Source organism: Antennarius striatus, chromosome 2 (genome assembly GCF_040054535.1).
Source record: "Antennarius striatus isolate MH-2024 chromosome 2, ASM4005453v1, whole genome shotgun sequence".
NCBI lineage: Eukaryota > Metazoa > Chordata > Actinopteri > Lophiiformes > Antennariidae > Antennarius > Antennarius striatus.
The window spans coordinates 20435180-20457424 of NC_090777.1; the positions used below are offsets into that span (position 1 = coordinate 20435180).

The 22245-nt window shown below is 38.8% G+C and overlaps 1 protein-coding gene across 3 annotated transcripts in view; it reads left to right on the forward strand.

Moving 5' to 3' along the window:
• znf385a (zinc finger protein 385A) overlaps positions 1–7875 on the forward strand; it is a 63717-nt gene extending 55842 nt beyond the window's left edge. For all 3 annotated transcript variants that reach the window (XM_068305159.1, XM_068305166.1, XM_068305175.1), the window contains 4 exons: positions 712–1071; positions 3757–3941; positions 4252–4344; positions 4641–7875. In XM_068305159.1, the coding sequence (XP_068161260.1) occupies positions 712–1071; positions 3757–3941; positions 4252–4344; positions 4641–4889 (887 nt within the window). In that variant the 3' untranslated portion in view covers positions 4890–7875. The remainder of the gene's footprint in view (positions 1–711; positions 1072–3756; positions 3942–4251; positions 4345–4640) is intronic.
• Positions 7876–22245: the final 14370 nt, after the last annotated feature.

Consider the following 22245-nt stretch of genomic DNA (forward strand, 5'->3'; position numbering starts at 1 on the left):
TAGAAAGCCAAGGAAAATGTTACCATCGTACCCTCAAACTTTTGCAACAATGATGAATAAAAAAGCCATGCACGGAAAGGGCAGAGGGATAAAACAGGACGAGTGTGTTATTTTCTTTGGACCTCATGTGCTCTTGTGGTCCAAGACAAGTGCCACCCTGCTTCAACCCTAGCCAGAAGCAACAGGTGTGTGGGAAAGAGTCGGAATTCACACAGGAGGAGCTATCGGTTTCCTGTTTCTCCCTTTAGAAATAGAAGGAAACCACATCAGTGAAAGATCACTTGAAAGCTTTGAAAGGCCTCGATACGTATCAAACATGCAGTTGCTCTTTAATACACACGGGACATTCAGTTTCCTCCTGAGATCCTCTTTAAACGCGACTCAAATTAAAAGGAACGTTTATGAAGCACTTATGGCCCATACAGTCGGAAATAAAGAGAACTTGCGTCTGCCTCTTTTATGGTTTGTCTGATCTGCGACTCAGACGGTCGTTCTCATTATACTGGGAGTGGTTTGGTGATGTGGTTTTACATGGGATGGTTTTTGTTTTGGGGGATGTAGGCTTCATCACAGATGTCAGTAGTAAAACGCTTTATAGTTTTAGCTATGTGACGTTTCGAACTTCTTAATGTGTAGTTAGATTTTTATTTGTATTGATTTGACATGAACTAATTATTTTATTTCTTTCTGCGTCTTTTTTTGTTTTTGCAGATGAACCACGGCCTCTGTCACAATCAAACGGACCCCTGCTAGCCCCAGGGCCTCTTCCACCTCTTACCAACCCACCTACCCCACCTATGGACTCCCCAGTGCCCTCAGTGTGCCCCTTGCTGCCCACCTCCACTCCGCCCTTGATTCCCCCGTCTTCCTCCTCCCCAGGCTGTGGCAGCGGCAGCACCAGCTCAGAGCAGCTGGGATCTGGACCCTTGGCTTCTGGAGGTGCCGGCACCACAGCCTCCAGCAGCCCGTCCAGTCCAGAGACGGAGGAGGACAAAGCCAAGAAGCTGCTGTACTGCTCACTGTGCAAAGTAGCTGTCAATTCACTGTCACAGCTGGAGGCTCACAACAAAGGTTTGTCAATCTATAAGCTCAGATACACAAACATTGCTGCAGTGCTTTTGTGCTTCTAAACAAATAGACGGTTAACAAATCCTCCTGGATTCATTGTCAAGTCACTCTTCCTGGGAATTAGTTGACAGGTTTTTCACGAGAAGGAGAGATCTCCCTCCTCCTTTGCAGTTATAGTTTAATTCTTCTCTGTTTACTTGAACTACACTGCTGTTGTTGTGTTTGCTAAGAACAAATGGTGTCGCATCCTGTTTGTCAGAGGAACATTTTATCTGTCTAGAAACATCTGTGTTTTTACGGCTTTCTAAAATACACTGGAAAAGTGACAAACAAAACACTGCAAAGATTTGCAACAATCCATTTTACAACAATTGGCTCAGAGAAAAACAAATTTAGTCGATTTGAGGGAAGAAATGTTTAAATGTTTACAATGAAAAGAAATATTTACTTCATAATTAATTATGTAATTGATAAATTATGTTTTGAATAATATTTGTAACATCTCATTATAATCGCTGCCATTGAGAACACTGTGCAGAACCTCTTCAGGGCTCCTCAGGTCCCCAGCGGCTGCTTTAATCCTTTACGTCCCGTGGACTAAGCTCCCACTTTGACCTTGTTACCCTCTGGGGATCTTTTGTGTGTGCTGAGCTCCTCTCCTCATTCTGGGGAAGTACATACTCTCCTGCACATAAAGAAAAACTGCAGAGACACAAAGTCCACAAGGCACTGACTCAATGTAACTGTATCCCACTTGCCTTGAATAATACGGGTCCAGTCCCTTTAGCCATGAATGCAGCCTCAAATAGCTCTTAAAGATGGATCAATTCTTGATTAATAAAAAGACAGTCACTGCCATTATGGTCGAATTAACCTAAGGAAGGTCTTTGGAATTTATGCTCTATTAATGTTGATTCGTGGCTAATGGGTTTTAAGACTGCGCAGCTATTAAATTGCATCACATCTGCCTGCTATTTACAATGCACACATGTGTAAGCATTAAAAGAGATCACACACAACATCAGTCAGAGCCTGGCTTCAGCTAGTTCGCCTCCAAGATCCACAGTTGAAACTTGAGTGAAACAACCTGGAAGAGATCCATTGCAAAAAAAAAAAAAAAAAGCTGCATGTTAGAAAGTCCAAAAATAAAAGCATGTGTGTGATACGCTGACAGGAGAAACATGTGTGGCATTGAACACACAGCAAATAAGAGAGATTGTCAGTTCTGCATATATGTTTCTTCCACATTTATGCAATCAATTCCAACCAACCCTGTACCTATTTTTGTATTTATATACTTGTGTGTTAGCCATAGAAAGTCATCCTCACTAAGATTTAAAAAAAAATCCACTGGGCTATCCATTGTCAGACTAAAATAGAACAAAGGCAAAAGCCTTTCTGACTGCTAGTGAAGTCTGACATTCCAACCTCTTCTCAAGTAGAACTCCAAGCCTCCACATTCCCCACCAGCCTCTCCTTTGCAATAGTATCTCTATCTCCTGGAACATTACCCCTTCTATACTCATTTTGAATTATTTTTAGAAAGTGGGCATCCTTTATGGAAAACATCAACAACAGAATCACTTAGCTGAAATGCTGAAATTTTACATTATCCCTATTGCTGGGTTCATGACAAATTATAGCGTATTTGATCGACTTTTTGGTACCACCTTATTCATGAGTGTGACTATTTAAATATCGATCTAACATTTACTTCTTTGACATTTTTTTATTGCCAAGGAAGACCTCTATTTAGTTTTTGTGTCATTATTTTGGTACACACCCATCTGTAATGAAACAAGCCTACATTGTGTTTACACAACAGCACTCAGAATGTAGAAAATGTGTGCATGTTTAACCGGGAATGTGATTGTATCAAGAGTTTTACAGCATGGGACTGATTCAGAATCAGTGTTTAGTTGTCTCACTCTTTTTTTTTAGTATGACCGGGCAACAGTCCTTAAAATTATGCATCACATAAATATCTCCTTGCTTCAGAAAAACCTGCTTTTCATAACAACACAGCCATAAATCTCCAGACTCTCAAAAAATATTGTTGAAATGTTGTTGCCGACAGCTTGTGTTCAATGATGCATTGCTTCCATTGATTATAGCGAATACTGTGATATAAATTAGTGAGGCGCGAACAGTACAATCTTGTGTTCAGATTAATAAACAAAATATTTAGTACGATGTTGATATGAGAGAAAGGTTTGAGTTCACCTTTTTGATCCTCAGCTGCACAGCCGTCTGACTGCAGCCCTCGTGTGGTAAAAACGTAGATTACATTCTCATAGGGTGTCACGCAATGTATGTTGTGCATGTGTGATAAGTCATGGAAAAATGAAGCGGTACATTTTCTTTTCATCTATGCCCAGATATCTGTCACTGTTATTGTTCTTCTGTAATTCTATGATTAGCAGAGGAGTCCTGTACAGTTTCATTTTGCTTCAAAGAGATGTCGGCTGCATGAGTCGTACGTCACAGAGATGAATCTCCACAACATTTTATTTGTTCTCTTCTATTCGCATCTAAATATGTGCTTTCTTCACGCTTAATGGGATAAGTACAGTAACGTGTGTTTTTTTCTTTTGCGTGTGTGTGTGTGTGTGTGTGTGTGTGTGTGTGTGTGTGTGTGTGTGTGTGTGTGTGTGTGTGTGTGTGTATTTGCATTCCTCCTGCCTGCAGGTACCAAACACAAAACTATTCTGGAGGCACGAAGTGGGCTAGGCCCCATTAAGGCGTATCCTCGCCTTGGCCCCAAGCCCAGTGGAGAGCAGGGAGGGGGGCCCGTGGACCCCAACACTCAGGAGCGAACCTTCCACTGTGAGATCTGCAACGTGCGGGTCAACTCTGAACTGCAACTTAAACAGGTGGCCAAATGCATTTCATCTGAAAATATTATGAACCAACTGGAGTTGATAGATTTACGTTTTAAAAATAAAACACGGGTAAATTTACTGGCTGTTTGGAGTTAAGTCTTTGAAGCATTTTAAGATTCCAATAATTATTAAAAACATGATCCAGATTCTCTCTCATTACAGCTCATTGAAAGTCTCATTTATAATCAGCCATAACACTGTAGAGAATTCATGTTTATTTTAAATCACTGCATTTTTTTAAACGATACTATTAAAAAGTTTTCACTTCAGAAATAGTTGAATGACTCTCATTACATTTCAGCACATATCAAGTCGAAGGCACCGGGATGGCATGGCGGGCAAGCCTAACCCTCTCCTCAGCCGGCACAAGAAGCACAGGGGAGCTGATCTGACGGTAACATTATAGACTTCATTTTTCCACTTGTTGAATTTCCTGTGACACAGATAGAAAACTTGTTATCCACTGATCAGACACTGATAATGGAGAGCAGGAGGCCTTGAATTAGTTACAGCATGTTGATATGAGCACTTTATTCTTCCTGAAAATATTAACTCAACTGAATTGAAACCATCTGAAACATGATATTTGTTTCCTCTGCATGTGTTGACCTTCTGGAAGTAATCATTTTTACCACTTTCTACCTTCTCTGTCTTGTCTGTTCCTCTTTATGGACCTTCTTTGATTTTTAGTCCTCAATGAACTTCTCCAAGGATCTCACCAAAGTTTTGGGTGCAGGACTCCTGCCCAACCCCTTGGCTGTCGCCGCGGCGATGGCTGCAGCAGCATCCTCCAATCCACTGGCTCTCCGTGCAGCAGCTCCCACACCCCACCCACACCATCACCTATTGCAAGGCCCCCCTCTCAGTCACGCCATTCTAAGACCCGCTCCTGGACCCATTCGCACCACTCATGGGCCAATCCTCTTCTCACCGTACTGACGCAACACGCTCTGACTTTGGCCAGTCAGGAACAGCCACTCCAAAAGCACACTGTGAAGATACAAACATAATCAACAACAAGTAAATGATAGGGGGGTAAAAATAATTCAATTATCAAACATTGACAAAAAAAAAAGCAAGGGCAAGGAGCAGCAGAAAAGAGTTTAAGGAAATATCTTCTTCTGAGAGATCTGCAGATGAAATGAGGACAGGAGAGGTTTCCATTATGCATCCCTGACCCCCTCCCCCCTCCCCTTTCCCATGCACTTTTCTCAAAACATGAAACTACATATAAAGGTATTCTGGGTCAGACTGGATTCCTCCTGTCACCACTGCTCCATGTATTCATCTCATTGTTTGTACTTCAACTGAACAAAAATGTTGCATCAGTAGTTTAGCTGCTTCCATTGGTACAAACACCACGAGTAGCAGCGCTAGTCTCCACGGTACTGCAGGCCTCTCACTGCTCCAGAGGCCAAACACTCTCCAGTTTGTTACAAGAGGCCCTCATGAGAAACGACACAGCTCTGGGTGACAGGCAAGCGGTAGCCACATCTGAACTTGTCTAGTTGGGAAGGTCACAAGAGCAGAAAAGTGATGAAGGGATTGCACTCCCCCTGTCATTCCCTGAGAGGATGAGGTGAGAGGCTTGGTACGGGCCACTGGATGGATTGACCCTAGGCAGCATGCAGGCCCAAACAAATCTATGTTTTAAAATAGGCTGTACCGACAAAAATCGCTACGAGGCACATCTGTCAAACTCGATTACCATCAGAAAATGGCCACACTAAAGGCGAGAGAGGATGGGAAAAGCAAGCAGAATTCACACATTGGTTTACACAGTATTGTATATTTGATACATGATCCACATGATGATATGACAAATCCGTTGTTTCTCTTACATCATTGACAAATGTTGGACCAGAGAGAGCATCGTTAAAATGTATTTGATATTGAGTCTTCACAAAGAAGGTTAGGGTTAAGATTGTCACATTTCTTTGATCCTCACTCGCAGACTGCCTCAATATGTGTTTGAAAAGGTACTACTTTAGGACTGATCCAATGTGTACCTATGTATTTACGTAGTTTCTGCATGCAGCCTCGCAATAAGCAAGGTCAGGTTTGTGTATCATCGGGTTGAACTCTATACCATTCCTACCCCAAACCTCCTCCTCCTCCTCTGCATCTGCCACATCTCTCCAAAGATTCACATGGGTTTAGAGGGTACATCAAGGCTGGCAGCCATAGTGCTGGAAGGGGACATTATAGAGAGGCGGATGAAAACCAAAAGCATTCTGAAAGAAATGATCTTGAGCTTGACTGACAACCCAACCAGAAGCCCAGTCATGCCACCCAGAGCAGGAGCCGAGACACCCAGCTCAAAGCATCTATTGATACTTCCTGTCTTACAACTGAAAGCCATGAAATGCACCATGATTTGTTTTCTTTTACAAAGACTGGTGAGCACTTTGTTTTGTTTGGACTGTTGGTTTGCAATTAAATCACACGTTAAAAAAAAGAGTAAAATAGAAAACAATAAAAATATTTTTGTAGCTAGAAAAAAACTGCATCCATGAAGTGTGAAAACGGTTTCATTACTGGATGGTGGTATTGTATAAGTGTTGACAGAGACATACTGACAGATGGGAAGACCAGCCAATTCAGCGGGGAGACACATAAGCTTAGCTAAGCAGCTCAACAGCTTGAAACTCACCCGTTTCTGAACGAGATGTACACTGTGCCCTTTCATTGAGAAGCAATGAGCTCTAATGTCTTACCTTTGTCTGAATATTGCAATGCAATGAGCAATTTTTATCAGAGTGACTTGTTATCATTGTGACATGTTGTGACATGTTGTCTGAAGTCATGTGTAAACTGGGAGCACGCCAGCTGACAGACTTTTCTGTTCTTCCATATGAAACACAAGCCCTTGCGGGGATTGGGACAGGGAGAGATGGAGGTGTGGCTGTGTTTAGGGACCGACCCTTCATATTAAAGGGCCTTTTTACAATGGTAATCTCTGCTTGGGGAACAGAGTGCGATACCAGATATCAAGGGATTAAAGCTAGATTTGTTCAACAGGTTTATTGTTGAGTTGCAGTAACTTTTTTTTCTGTGTGAGAAATGTGTTAAAGTGAAATTACTGAGGAACATGATCAACGCCATTACTTAAAGAAGAAGCTGGCTTTGAGGCAGCTTCCACCATTGTGCTCTTTTTTTCTTTTTTTGCCCTAACACAACCTCATTTTTTTGAGTGAGATATTCCAGGATCCGTGCTCTCCTTCCTGTTGGTGTGTATACCATATGTATTTGAGCGTGTGTTGGGATCTGCTCCCCCCTTCCAACAATATGAGGTAGAAATCTGGAGCTGTTAAACGGCCTAACACAGGATATGAAAATCTGCACGCATTTGGTTTAGGAAGCTTGATAAATGTTCCTGGAGTCCTACTGCAGCTTTGATCAACAAGTAACTTAATTAAAATACTGCAATTTTGTCCCTGGTGGGTCTGCAAAATAGCAGCACCACAGATATGTTTATATTGTCGTAGATATGTTCATACTGTGGTAATTCCCAATGAATCATTCTCATTATTCACACGTGGGAAATAAATGTTAGATTCCTATTTTCTTGGCAGGTATTTCATGTTAGCTGTGTTTAGGCTACTAGCCTTAGCCTTACTCTGCCCTTAGCCTCTCCTTGAGCAGAAACAGTAGCGGAGAGGCTACGGTGTAATTTTGTCTTGCCAATTAAGTTATTTTTGAATTTCATTGTCTGAGGGGACAAAGAGTTTGTGAGGCAAACTGTAGCAATACCCGACTCATTCTGGCTACTCTTGTTTATTGCAATAAGAAAATGAAACAATTCATGTGTATGTGAGTAAAACATTATAAGTGTAATTTAAATGAAAAGGAAACTTTACAGTGAATAATACTGGTATCAAGAGAAAACATGTTGGGAAAAACCTAAATGTCAATAAATCACTGAATCAAGTAAATGTCTTTTTTGCATTTTTGTGAATCGGTCACTGTGTGCTCAATGACCTTTCATCAGATGTTAGAAAGAAGAAACACAAATGTCCATCCATCCTTGAACAGAAAAACTACCAAAAGAGTTTTGAATTCCAATCTTCTTCTTCTTTTCCTTTCAGCTTTTCCCTTCAGGGGTCGGCACAGCGAATCAGTGTCCTCCATCTAACCCTGTCTTCTGCATCCTTTTCTCTCACACCAACTACCTTCATGTCCTCTTTCACTACATCCATAAACCTCCTCTTTTTTGAATTCCAATGGTATCATTATTTTTTTTTAGATAAAACTGATTTCAGCTGCAAGATGATTTAGACTGTAGATTTATTATCATATAGTCTGTAACACTGTATTTTCTAAACCTTATAAATTCACACATTCGGGATCACCAAATCTGGTTGATCCATTGGGAATGTCATTGTGTAATTTTTCTCCAAACACTGTAAGCATTTCCCACAACCTCGAAACAAATATGAAGACACTGTTCCTATGCCACAATGATAAAGACTTTTTCACTAAAATTTTGGTTCTAGATCAAGATCAAGATCATGACTTAAAGAATTGACCTTTGGCCCAAGTGCTACCTCATTGGAAAATCCATTCATAGCATTTTGATTAAGCCTTAAAAAAAACACCCTAGAGTCAAACAAAAAACAATGCTGCTAAACATATTTTTTCCTTGGCTGACGAAATTATCAGTTGATCCTTTATTAACGTTGCACATGGAAAATCCAGGATTTGGACCAAGATGACTCCATTGCTACAATCTGGTCTTTATGTCCATCAAACAAAGAAAAGGCTTGTTCACATTCCATTTAAGGACTCCAGTTAAAACTTGAACATCAATGCAATGTGGATTCAAATGTTTTATGATCATATTTCCCCCTTAACAAAGTAAAGATGGCTCAATATCAATGAATATAGTCGTTTCTTTGACTTTTCATTTTACTTAACTAATCAAGAACAATAGAACCCATCTCTGCAAAGAAGAAGACCATGATAGAATTTGTTCTCACACACCAGGAGGTGTCCATATTAGAAACCTCTTCTCAGTATAATTATTTTTGCAATTCTTCGATGTGCAGAAGTGATTTCCACAAACTGCCAAACTTGCAGAACTACATTCATTGTTACATTTTGGTATACAAACAAAACCAGTAAATGATTTGTATTATTACATCAAATGGAAAGTTGCTAAATGCCTGCCAACAATCAAAACATCACAGATCATCAGATCTGCTGGAAGCAACATATATAGCATATCAGGAATAAATGATCAAAGACACTTGGTATATTGTATAAACCTAAATACATATTGAATAAGAAATGTCTGCACATATTGTACTCGTCACTTGTGCTTCCATATCTTTCCTACTACTGTGAAATCTGGTGAAACACATGTAAAACATATATAGATCCTATCATTAAATTGCAAAAAAGGTCATTAAGACTAATTAATAAAGTACGGTTTCATGGTCATACAATGAACTTTTCATTAAATCAAATCTATTGAAATTTGTAGATATTGTAAAGTTAAATATGTTAAAAACTGTATTTCGAATTGTAAATAAGGACATTCCTATAACCATTTAATCCTTTTACAAACTAAAAAAAAGCACATATAACCTCCGAGGTCTACTACAATTTGAGTCTGTTAAAGCAAGAACAAATGTCAGGCAAAGATGTGTGTCTGTACAAAGAGTGAAACTCTGGAATAATTTGGAAGATGAAATTAAATTGAGAAAAATTATGTCTAAATTCAAGAAAAAAAAAGACTTAATTGATGGTTATAAATGTTTGTAAATTTGCTGAGGTGAAGTCAATGGATAGTGGTGAATAATTCAATTTATGTGAATGTTGTTAAAGACCAAAAGAATGTTGATTTTGTTGTTGTAATTAAGTTGTGTTAACCAGGGTGGGCTTATATAAGCAATTTGCTTCACCCCAGTCCTTTTTTGGTTAGTATTAATACAATTGAAATATGTTTTGTATTTTTAAATGTGAAATATGAACAGCCAAAATAAATTTCATTCATTCATTCAAATCACATTCACTCATTTGTAAAGACATTCTAATTTTTTTCTTATTCTAATTTACTGACATCTTTTTGGCACCAAACATATAGCACCAAATGGCATCAAACATATGTGGATGGCAATGATTTTATTTTATGGAAATATTAGGATCTTTAACGAAACTCAAAATAATTTCAAACAACTGGGGTTTTTCTTAAAAACCTGTTGAAAGCAATTTTCTTTTAAGGAATTAGCTCTGCCTGCCTGTTATCCCAGCAATGCTGAATTCCTTCGTGAACAAAACATGCAGCTGTAGAGAGGAAACGGCTGTTACTGCTTTGTGCTTTGTGATTAATTTCAATATTATTCCGTCTGGAGAAGGTGTCTAAGTTTCTGTAATAGACAGGATGCATGCTGTCAAGACTCAGGCGTTCAAATAAAGAACAGCTATAACAATACACAAGTTAGCCACTAGATGGCGCTACTGCCATGGCTACCCGAGGATCAGGCACTAGTTCAGACTTGCAGATTTGCAGAGCTCTTCATCCCAAATGGCATGATCAGTATTATTCACCCATCACACACATTTTTAAAATTTCAGCGCTTGACAAATCATTAAGTTATCCATCGTATACCATGTAAAAAAACCCAATACATAACCACAAGGCAGTGGAAGGACCCCAAGCAGATCAGACAGATGGTTGAGCAGCTGTAATTTCTTTATAGCTTTGCTTGTCAAAGTCATTGTAAAACTGATTCATTGGTCCCTGTAGCACCTTTAAGAAAATGGTAAATTTCCAAAATAGAGCTGGATTTTCAGTAGGAAAACGTGAGTGTGGTTGGACATATGCAGTGAAACAAAACAAGTGATAGCCTATGGAAACTATGCATATTGAAGTTGTTTTTGTATTAAACAGCTTCACAGCACATTTCAAATATATTTAAAATTTGAAAGTTTGAGTGGAATAAAACTTAGGGTATATTGAATTTTGATCTATGATACAATACCACAGTTCCTCTCTGGGCACCCTGTCATCAGCTTTCTCCAGATCTGCAAAAACACAATGCAGCTCCCTCTGGCCTTCCCTGTAATTCTCTATCAACATCTTCAAAACAAATACTACATCTGTAGTACTTTTTTTGGCATGAAACCATACTGCTGCTCACAAATGTTCACTTCTGCCCTTAGTATAGCTTGAACTACTCTTTCACATAACTTCATTGTATGGCTCATCAGCTTTATTCCTCTGTAGTTCCCACAATTCCGCACATCTCCCTTGTTCTTAAAAATGGGCACCAGCACACTTCTCCTCCATTCCTCAGGCATCTTCTCACTATCTAAGATCCTGTTGAACAACCCAGTCAGAAACTCTACTGCCACCTCTCCTAGACACTTCCAAACCTCTATAGGTATATCATCAGGACCGAGTGCCTTTCCACTATTCATCCTCTTCAATGCCCTCCTCACTTCATCCTGACTAATCTTTTCTACATCCTGGTCCACAACAGTCACCTCTTCTAGTCTTCTAGTCATCATAAGGCATAAGGCCCTTGCTTGGCCTTTGCTACCTCTACTCTCAGAATTTCTCCTTATCCTCCAACTCACATCCTACCTGTGGAGCATACCCACTAACAACATTGAACATTACACCTTCAAAGAAGAAGATCAGTATTTTCTTGGTTTTAGACATACTTTAATTCCAATGCTTTGTATAACTGCGCCTGACATCAGAAGCTCCAGCATAGATAAGGTACAGAAGTTCTTGACATCTCATACTCAGATAAAATCAGAAAACACAAAAGCTCTGTGTCAGCATTGGTCAGCCATTTTTAGTTGCCTTAATATTAAATCAATTAATAATAATTAAATAATAATATTTTGCTTTGTATCATCAAGGACCACCAGACTATATTTTTGACTATGAGTTTTAAAATGTCACAATTTTTGAACATAATGCGTTTTTAAGTTTTGATTATTGTAATTTATCTTTATAGACGTTAATCAAAAACACAGAAATGTAATCTCCTTGAAATGCTGGTTAAATACAATTTCCATTTTGGGAAATTATGAAGGGAGGAGGGAATTATGATGGGATTTTAGGCTCTGGTCATCATGGATAAAATTATAATAGATGAGAAAAATGAAGTTCTGTACTGAAAAGTTTAACGCGAAGAGAAAATAAAAAGTTCCACCTCAAGCAGAAGACAGAACCATGTGTCTAGATTGCCTTTACTTTCAAGCACAATAAAATAGGTTAATCTATATAGAAGCTTGTAATAGCTCCCTCTTGGAAGCACAAATCAGTGAAAGAATATGATACTCATTTTTGATACAAACTTCAGCCTGAGAAGGTACAGCAGCAACAGGGAGCCGTTAAAATCTGGAGTAGCATGGCACTTGTGAAAATACTACAGCAATGGGCCGTAATAAGGAGAGAATTTCATCCCTTCTGGGTATTGCTATCTTATTGGACATCAAAAGAAGTTGGATGAAGTTTCTCCAGAGAAAGCAGAGGACACATGTGATATAGATAAAAAGTAATATAAAGTTGCAAGCCAAACCTAAACCTTTAAACTAAAAAAAAATCATGAGAGAAATAATAATTAATCATTTAAATATAAGTGGTACCTTAAAAAACGTGGTATCAAAACAACAAGCATTGTAACCACGACGGTCAACCTCCAGCTCCCTGAAAATGAAAAAATGTCACCGAAATTGAATTAAGTCACTAACAGTTATTTCCTGAATGTGCATTACTGTAGGAAAGTTCAATACAGTAATAAATGCTAGAAAATGTAAAAAAAATAATAACATATAACTTAAATTAAATAAATATATTTAAAAAAATAATAAATTACGTGGTAGCACATGAAGCATTTTTTGCTACCGTGTATGGAGTGTGATAAAATGAAGATTACTTCTGTATCCAGATTTACCTAAAACCTAATTAACACTAAAATTGACCTCAATTCAATTTAATTGGAATCTGTTGGGGGCTGTATGAGATATCTCGTACATAATCAACTCAACTGTGTTACAGGAAAAATAATGTTAGATTGGTTTTAGACCATATTGAATATTCATATCTGTGCTCTCTTGACATCTCTTTTTCTCAACATATATGCAAAACATTATTTTCTGCTTCCATGAAAATTGGATTTGGTGAATTTATCTGTAAGCAAATTAGAGGAATGTAAATAAAAGTAAACTTTTAAAGTCTGGAATATACCCCAAGTTTCACGGAAGCATGGAAGGTGTGGCATGACTCCTGACATCATAATTATTTTCTTTCTACAAAGAGTCAACTGAAAATTATAATGAGGTGATTAAATGAGCCGATTGGCTGAAGAGACAACGACTCAAGGTATTATTGTACTGTAATTAATATTAAACAGACCTTGTATTAGGATTCTGGACTCTGGCTGAATCTTTTAAAAAGTTTGACGGATTTGCTCTTTAGGTCTGTGACACACTCAGTTGTAATACACCGTACAAGTTACTTGACTTTACCCTTAATATTTCATGTCATTTCAATTTGACTGAACTACTGCTGAAAAATCACTTTTGTATTGGGAATTCAACTTCTGATTGTTTTTAATTACCCACATAGCCAAATGACACTGCTATGGCTCAGATGTGCTTAGAGTGCTATTTAAGGTCTTTCTCACACACACACACACACACACACACACACACACACACACACACACACACACACACACACACACACACACACACACACACACACACACAGACACGCGCGCGCACACACACACACACACACACACACTCGACGTTATAACAAATCATTTTCATGCCCATTAAACAAAGGCCATCATTGGAGACATGTGACACCCCCCCATGTGACTAATATACTAATTATCTCCTTGAATTGGCGTCTCCAACCACAGTTAGTGCTTCCATGGTAACAGTAGCTGATACTCACTCCAGATCAGAGGGTACTAAGAAGGAAGAGTCTAGTCTGAAATGAAATTAAAATGACATCTCACTATGAGCTCCCTAAGAAGTTAGTGGAGTTGATATATAACGTGTGTACACTAAATTAAAAAAACATGGAGCTCCTGGATGTCTGACTTCATTTACAAAGCAAGTCTGTTTTCTTCAAACAACATTAAACAAGCCCATTTGACCTTTTTTTTTTGTTTTTTTGTTGCTCTTTTTGATTTACCTCATTCTGAATGATTTAGAGCCTACACAGACAGTTGGTGAACAAATGTGAGGTTTGAGTGCATGTTATGTCATGTGAAGAACAGGTCGTACTGATTTCATTGATGTGTGAAATCAGGTTGAGTTGGGGATGTATACAAATGATTAGATGTTCTTGTTTATAAATGTTTTCAAAATTGTGTTTATCGAGAATAAAAATGGGGTGACGGTAAAAACGTTCTGTGTTACACGTCATTCAGTTTTGTTTCTCCTTTTTCATACAACTTGTTTTCTTTTACTTCTGTAGAAAGCAGTTCTTTTCCTGATAAAAGTATAGTACGGTTGTAGTTTTTCCACTAGACTAAGAGTGAGAGGCAGAGCAAGCTTTTTTTTTCTTGATTGCTCCAAGCACTGAAATTCTTCAATAACATGGTATGAGGTGCAGACAGCGATCTTCTAAAATGGAATCTGAAGAGGCAACTCAGGTTCTTGCTTTTTCCTCCAAATGGAAGTCTGCAACTTAAAGAGCGTGTTATTTGATCTCTTGGTCTTACTTCCCCACTGACTCACTCTCTCCTCACAGTTACATTAACACACGCTATAGTGTGGTGATGTCATTTCGTTATTATATATCGAGCGAGTGAGGGTGAAGAAGCAGCTTAGGGAGAGCGTTCATTATGAGAGGTGTTTTGTGTTGTACTGATTACACTCTCCGTCGCCCTCGTTTGCAGCTATGTGTTCGCCCTGAGGGTTATTGTCTGGAAGCCGTGAGTCTGGCTGCTGGAGAATATAACCAAACAAATATAAAGAGACGATAATGAAGTTGAAAATTCGAATTAATGTTTTCTTGGTTCATGTAAAGACTGAGTTTTTACGTGAATCACATGATAGGACATACAATTGTTATTAAAAAGGGCTTTTCTATTCATGTCAAGGGAGTGGCGCTTTTGTCTGTTAAAAAAAATACAATAAGCATTCCATTTTTGTTTGTCTTGCACAAAAACTTTAATAGGAATCAGTTATTAAAGGTAAGTTAAGATCATGATGACACATTTAAAAAATACTATGAGATGCGCAAAAAAAAGCAGCAATTACCAGGCAACACAGAAGAAACAAAATGGTCAACTAATTTCTATTCACCCATGTGCAGGCACTGAATTACTCCCAGTCAGATATTACTTAATATTTTGAGTATGCAAATGAGTCAGTCCTTCATTCATTCATTCATTCATTTATTTTGGTAGGTCCCATTGGAAAACCATGGATCTTAGAGTTCTGTGGGTGACATGTCTCGCTAAGGGATGCAGCTTTTCTTGTATTCTCAGCAGTTTCCAAGTGGCTGGCAGTTAAGACGTCACATGGAGATTGGTAACAAACTCAACTTGTCAAACCTGACTCAGCAAGCAGAATGCAGCAAGGCAAACTGTCAGTAAAAAAGGTCTTTTGAGCTTTCCAGCGCACCTGGACTACAAGGATCAACAATTTAAGTATCTCAAGTGAATAACGAATTACATTTATTTATTGCCTTGTAGATAACTGTTAAGGTCATTACAAAGAACTTTAGGCATCTGTAATAAATTCCTTTGGCTCTTAGTTCTTACTTATTTTAAACCATACAGTTGGCCACAAACCCTCTCCAGTAGCAGCCAGTGGACATCCCTCTGTTGCAACAATCCATGGTGTTCTGCTCCCGTTTCTATGCTTGTAATCCAGGACAAGAAGGTCTGCACATGCATTGCCACATTTAAAATTAACACCACCTTGTCCCGTTCATCTGAAAGGTCTCTCAGCAATATTTTTGTAGCTAGTGATTCTCAGAAATTAATTACCATAAACTGAAGTTGCAGATTAACGATATGGAGAAAATAGACACATTTTAGGAATGTTTGATATTTTGGTTTGATTTTTTTAAAACATTAATGTTCTGTCAGCAACGGCAGAAATATGTTTTCAGACACCCCTGATGAAGCTAGATAGCGAAAAGGTATTGCTCCTTAATCCGAATGCACACAAGAGTTTAAGGGTCTATGTTTACATGGAATAAGTGCATTCCGCGTTTAAACTACATTAATTTAAGCCAAAATAGGGGCTGAAAGCTTTTATGGCTTAGGAAACAACATCATCACAGCCAATAATTTTATGAGATGTGCAAATTGATGTGATTGAGTGAAAGTGTGTACACTGTGTTGCATTTCAATGACCGTGTAAATAAACTGAAGCAGTTGTCTCACTACAAATAATCAAAATGCTCAAAGAACACCACATTTGATGCATAATGAAAGGGATGAGGACATAATCAGCATGAAAGCAGCTCTCTCCCACTGTTCAAGGTGAACATAATCCAAGTTTGTCCTCTCCTGTCTCTATGAACAAGAAGTGGTAGATTCAGGTACATTAGTGAAGACGTAAAAAGTTGAGTCTCCTCAGACATTTCTTTTGAGACTGCCTTCTTCACTCTTGATTTTATTTTTTAATGGTGGATGCTAGTAGTAATATATGTCCAGCGACTTTGGTTATTACATTTTCTTTTATTCTTTACAATTATACAAAAGCTTGTGTTTGCTTTTTAAAAGAAGAAGCACCTTTTCTAATTAGCATCTTAGACTTACAGTTTTTATCATTTGGAGTAGAAGCAATCCCTTGCAATGACAAACATTTATCAAGATTCCCTTGACTGTGGCATCTCCACAGAAACCCCAAAACACAACACAGGCATCTATGAAATGCAAGAGATAGTAGGAGAGACTCCTCCAAATAATATCCCAGTCTCTTCAGGGAAATTAACTTAAATGTCACCATCCACACAATAACTCCCACTCAGGGTCACACAAAGTAGCCTAATTCCATCAGGTAATCTCTGGATACAGGTCATACAACGTTCATTTAGATGTGAAGAAACAAACTTCAATCCCAATAAAATTGTCATTATGTGCTCTAAAATGACAGTTTACCAATATTTTGTTTTCATAAGGCATCTTGATGATAATGACAGAGGGAGCCTAACTTACGTTGGCATGGCAGCAGCTCAAGATAAAAGCCATGAATGTGGGGGAATGGTCTGCAGTCCTTCATGTCATAGTAGGCAGTCAGGACAATTTGGCCTTTGGTGCTGACACAGAACAGGCCTTAGCAGGAGAAAATCTAATACTGTTCATGCAGTGAATGAAGATCCTTTGATAAAATGTGTAGCTGGTGAAAATTTACAATGCACTGTGACAATTTGAGTATTTGTTCTTGAGTGAAAACATGCATTCAGAGTAAAACTAAAGTGAACACTACAGTTGTCTGTTGTTCTGTATCTATAAAACATAAGGGATTTAACTTCTGTTCAAGGTTATAATAAACATTAATTTTTTTAAAAAAGCACTAACCTGAATGTGCCTAATTGCAATGATAAATTAATTCTATCGTGTTACTATATATTTAATTAGTCATATTACTGATATCAATACCCACAGTAGTCACAATTAATTCATACCATCCTTAATAGTGTTTTTAGACAATTAAAACTCCAGTAGAATTCACGTAGCTCCAGGTTTTACTACTGTTAGCTTTGTTCGCGAAGCTGAATGCGTTGAATTCCTTCAATGGCAAGAGAAAGATTGCATGAATGAAAAGAACTGATTTTTTTCCAAGTACTGTTTTATTTTGTTAGTGGAATTTTGTAATAGAATTAGTTTTCTCATAAAAATATATTATCATCATTGAAAAAGTAGTTACGGTACCTCACTCGTATTAGCCTTTCCAGTTAAATGCAATAAACACAATATGAAGACGGTACATGCAGGATATAACTCCATCCATCCATCCATCTTCCACCGCTTATCTGTAGTCTGGTCGCGGGGGCAGCAGCTTCAACAGGGAGCCCCAAACTTCCCTTTCCCCAGCCACATCCACCAGCTCTGACTGGGGGATCCCAAGGTGTTCCCAGGCCAGTGTTGAGATATAATCCCTCCACCTGGTCCTGGGTCTGCTCCGAGGTCTCCTCCCAGCTGGACGTGCTGGAAACACCTCCCTAGGGAGGTGTCCCAGAGGCATCCGCACCAGATGCCCAAACCACCTCAACTGACTCCTTTCCACGCGAAGGAGCAGCGGCTCTACTCTGAGCCCCTCGCAAACAGCAGTGTTTCTCACCTTAAAGCCCATTTCAGCCGCTTGTATCCGCGATCTCGTTCTTTCGGTCATGACCCATTACTCATGACCATAGGTGAGGGTAGGAACGAAGATTGAACGGTAGATGGAGAGCTTTGCCTCTCAGCTTAGCTCACTCTTTGTGACAACAGTGCGGTAAAGCGACTGCAATACCGCTCCTGCTGCCCCAATTCTCCGTCCAATCTCACGCTCCATTGTTCCCTCACTAGTGAACAGGACCCCAAGATACTTAAACTCCTTCACTTGTGGAAGGACCTCATCCCCCACTCGGAGAAGGCAGTCCACCGGTTTCCTGCTGAGGACCATGGCCTCAGATTTGGAGGTGCTGATCCTCATCCCCGCCGCTTCACACTCGGCTGCAAACCGGACCAGTGAGCGCTGCAGGTCACAGGCTGATGACGCAAACAGGACCACATCATCTGCAAATAGCAGCGATGCAATCCTCAGGCCACCAAACTGTAACCCCTCCTCACTGTGACTACACCTCGATATCCTGTCCATGAAAATCATGAACAGAATTGGTGATAAAGCGCAGCCCTGGCGAAGGCCAACAGCTACTCGGAACAAGTTCGACTTACTGCCGAGAACCCGAACGCAGCTCTCGCTTTGGGCATACAGGGATTGGATGGCCCTGAGGAGAGGCCCCCTCGCCCCATACTCCCGCAGTACTTCCCACAGTATATCCCTGGGGACTCGGTTGTACGCCTTCTCCAAGTCTACAAAACACATGTAGACTGGATGGGCATACTCCCAAGGCCCCTCTAGGATCCCTGTGAGAGTAAAAAGCTGGTCCGTTGTTCCACGACCAGGACGGAACCTACATTGTTCCTCCTCAATCTGAGGCTCGACAATCGGCCGGACCCTCCTTTTCCAGGATATAACTATTTAGGACAGGAATTTATGTCAAATTGGTTTATCATTACTGGCAGGTTTAAAGCAATGCAAGGCAAACACATCAGGAAAACGCAGAATATTAAATCTGATGTTTCAACTCAAGTATTTTTTCCCTAGAAATGTAAATACAGTAATTCTATTTAAACGAACAATATGTATGATTAGTTTTTTCCCTGACACTCTTGACTTCATGCTGCTATTTAGCTGATCTACTGTTTATACTGTACAGGATCTTGCTGATGCGGACACACATAGGGCACGTGTGTCACATGTGTGATCCCGGGAATGTTCTAATTAAATCTCACACAGTACATGGAATGTGAACCCTAGAGCACTTGAAGAAATAATGGTGATGAAAACAGTGGTGGGGAAAGTGGCAGAGGGGCGAAATGACACTGAAGCGTGATGATCAGACACTGGATCCAATGTGAAAGATGAGATGCCACCTTTAATTAGATGATGAATTGCTGGCGGAAAGAAGCAAACATTATTGTCATAAACAGAGTCCAGCCACTCACTGTATGAAGTTCTTGTTAGGTCAGTTACTTTGTTCCTTCTCGTATTTTGGAAAGTTTATCTTAGGTTCCTTCCTGTTACTGTAACATGTCACTAATGCTCGGTTTAAGACCCAGTCCCTATTTCTCTTGTTAACAATAACACTCATATTCAAGTGCTCCTTTTCTCTTTTTTTTTACTTTTTTTTTTTTATTCCGAAATTTTGAAATTGTTTATGTAATTAATGAAACACCACTCCTCACGTGATAAGTTAAGTCTGGTTCTGGTTAACTTAAATATTGAAGACGTTCATGTGCTGGTAACACAACAGTCAGGTCATTCTTTCCCATGGCAGTTTGACAGCAGATTTATTTTCTGCTTAAGAATATTGTGAATGAATAGAACGTAAATAGTGATTTTTATTACACATGTGTCACAACTATTAATATTAAGATTTTTGTCTGTATTTAGTCTATTTTTTTAGTCTGCATCTGAAAATACTTTCTTTGGAGGCCCGTCTGGATGGCAAGATGACCACTACCCCTTAATCCCCTAAGGAACTGGGAACGCATTACCCTACAGGGATGTGGAATAAAGGAGGAGTAGGTTCAAGCTCTAGGGTGAAGATGGGGAGTGGGGACTGGGCCTTAACTTCCTGCTATGATGTTTGGTGCTATTAGACAATGTCAGCTGTTGTTATCAGCTGATCACATCGATCCAATAGAACAGTGACACACCTTTGTTGTTAGCCTATCATCTCTCTTTTTAGAAATGATGCTCTGTTTCTTGCTGTTATGTATGTCCTCCAATCATCAACTAATCTTCACAGACTCATCGACTTTGTCATTGACATCAGCCTCAACACCACCAGTGTCTGGGCTCCATCGGGGGAGGGGCCATCATGCTGCCCATTCAATCTGAAGAGTCTAAGTGGCAAATACTTTCTGACAGATTGATTATCTTATATTGTCTGATGCAATAATCAATTATCTACTTCATTCACTCATCATTCCTGATTGAATTATGTTCTTGTCCTCTGATAACTCCAAAGCAATACCATGTTTACAATCAAAATATTAAAAATATTTATTTTATTTGTAAGAAAAAAGTTAATATACATCCCAAGAGCAATATATAAGTTTGACTCTAGTTTTTTCATGCCATTCCATCAAAGAAGACTGAGTAGATACCCTCTGATGTGTTGAATGGTATTTTCTACTTTTAAAAGGCATCTAGATGAAAATTTAGAAAATAAAACAAAGTTGTGTGCTCACATTGCAGTGATGCAGTAAGCTGTCATTTCACTTTCAAGTGTCACAAATCTGAAGTATAATCTTTAACAATGCTTGTAACATGATTGCTGCAATAAAGATTCATCATAGACGGTAATCAGTTACTCTCTCTGACAATAGGTTTATTGGTGCTTCAGCACTGTAAAAGTAGTTGGACATTAAAACAGTCCTGCAAACACAATAGAGCTGAAAGTTCAGCTGGCTCAGGATCCGACCCACGTATTGAAATTGAACCCTCAAAATGATAAAGTGGGGAAAGCATAACAAAGACTCGTTGACCCAGTGTTGGCACAGCAGAAGCACTTGGACATGCTAACCTCATCTGAATACAACAAACAGGTAAAGCAATACCCTCATTATCTGACAAATAAAATGAATATAGCCCCACTATAAAGAGAAATATCTGTCCAAAATAATATGAGGTGGTGTTTGGTAAAAATATCCTGATCCATAAAAAAACACATTTGTCATCCAATTTTTTATTCTCAAACCATCAATGTTTTTATGTTAACCCACAAGTACAAGTAACTACTATTTCAATATTTTAATTAATCATGTGTTGCTCAAATCAATGGATTGATGGATACATCTGCACCAGGTTTTACAATAGATCCCTAAAAAGAGGAAACAAACTGTGAGAGGATAAATATGATTAGTGAATACACAATTAGTCAGAATATGCTTATCCATTAGGACGATAACCTTAAATTAAACGCTTACTGTAATTGTTAAAGATATGTTGCAGAGCTGACACAAATTTCTTTAAATTAGTGCGTAAGTTGTTTTCCAATGGCTGTTACTGTAAGTTGAAAGAAAAAAAACAAGCATTATTGTGTTCACCATGTCACAGACTCATCTTTTTTTCATTCTGTCCAGCTAACACACCCTTATGGATAGTTTCATTTATTCCAGCTCACTGGACCTCTGCTCAGGCTGATGCTGGGCTGTGCTATCCTGGGAATTGACCTTTCTCAGAGCAATTTTGTCTTTCACACAAAGAAAAGACAGTGAATGGTCCTGAAACATCATTATCAGTGATGTACTTTCCATTAAAAGCTATAGTAGACCAGCATGTAGAATATTAGTGAAATGATTAATGTAATTAATTTGCAGTTTTTCCTTTTTTTAAAACCTGTACACTGACATTAAGATGTCTTCCTTTAAAGAATGTGTACGTCCAGTTACCCACTGTGCACTAACACCAAACAGGTTTTGAGAAGGTAATATGTTCACACCAAAAAATTGCAAGCAAATTTGGCTTTCAAAATAATCATTACACATTTAAAAAATATATATTTTGGATCTGCAGGAGATGT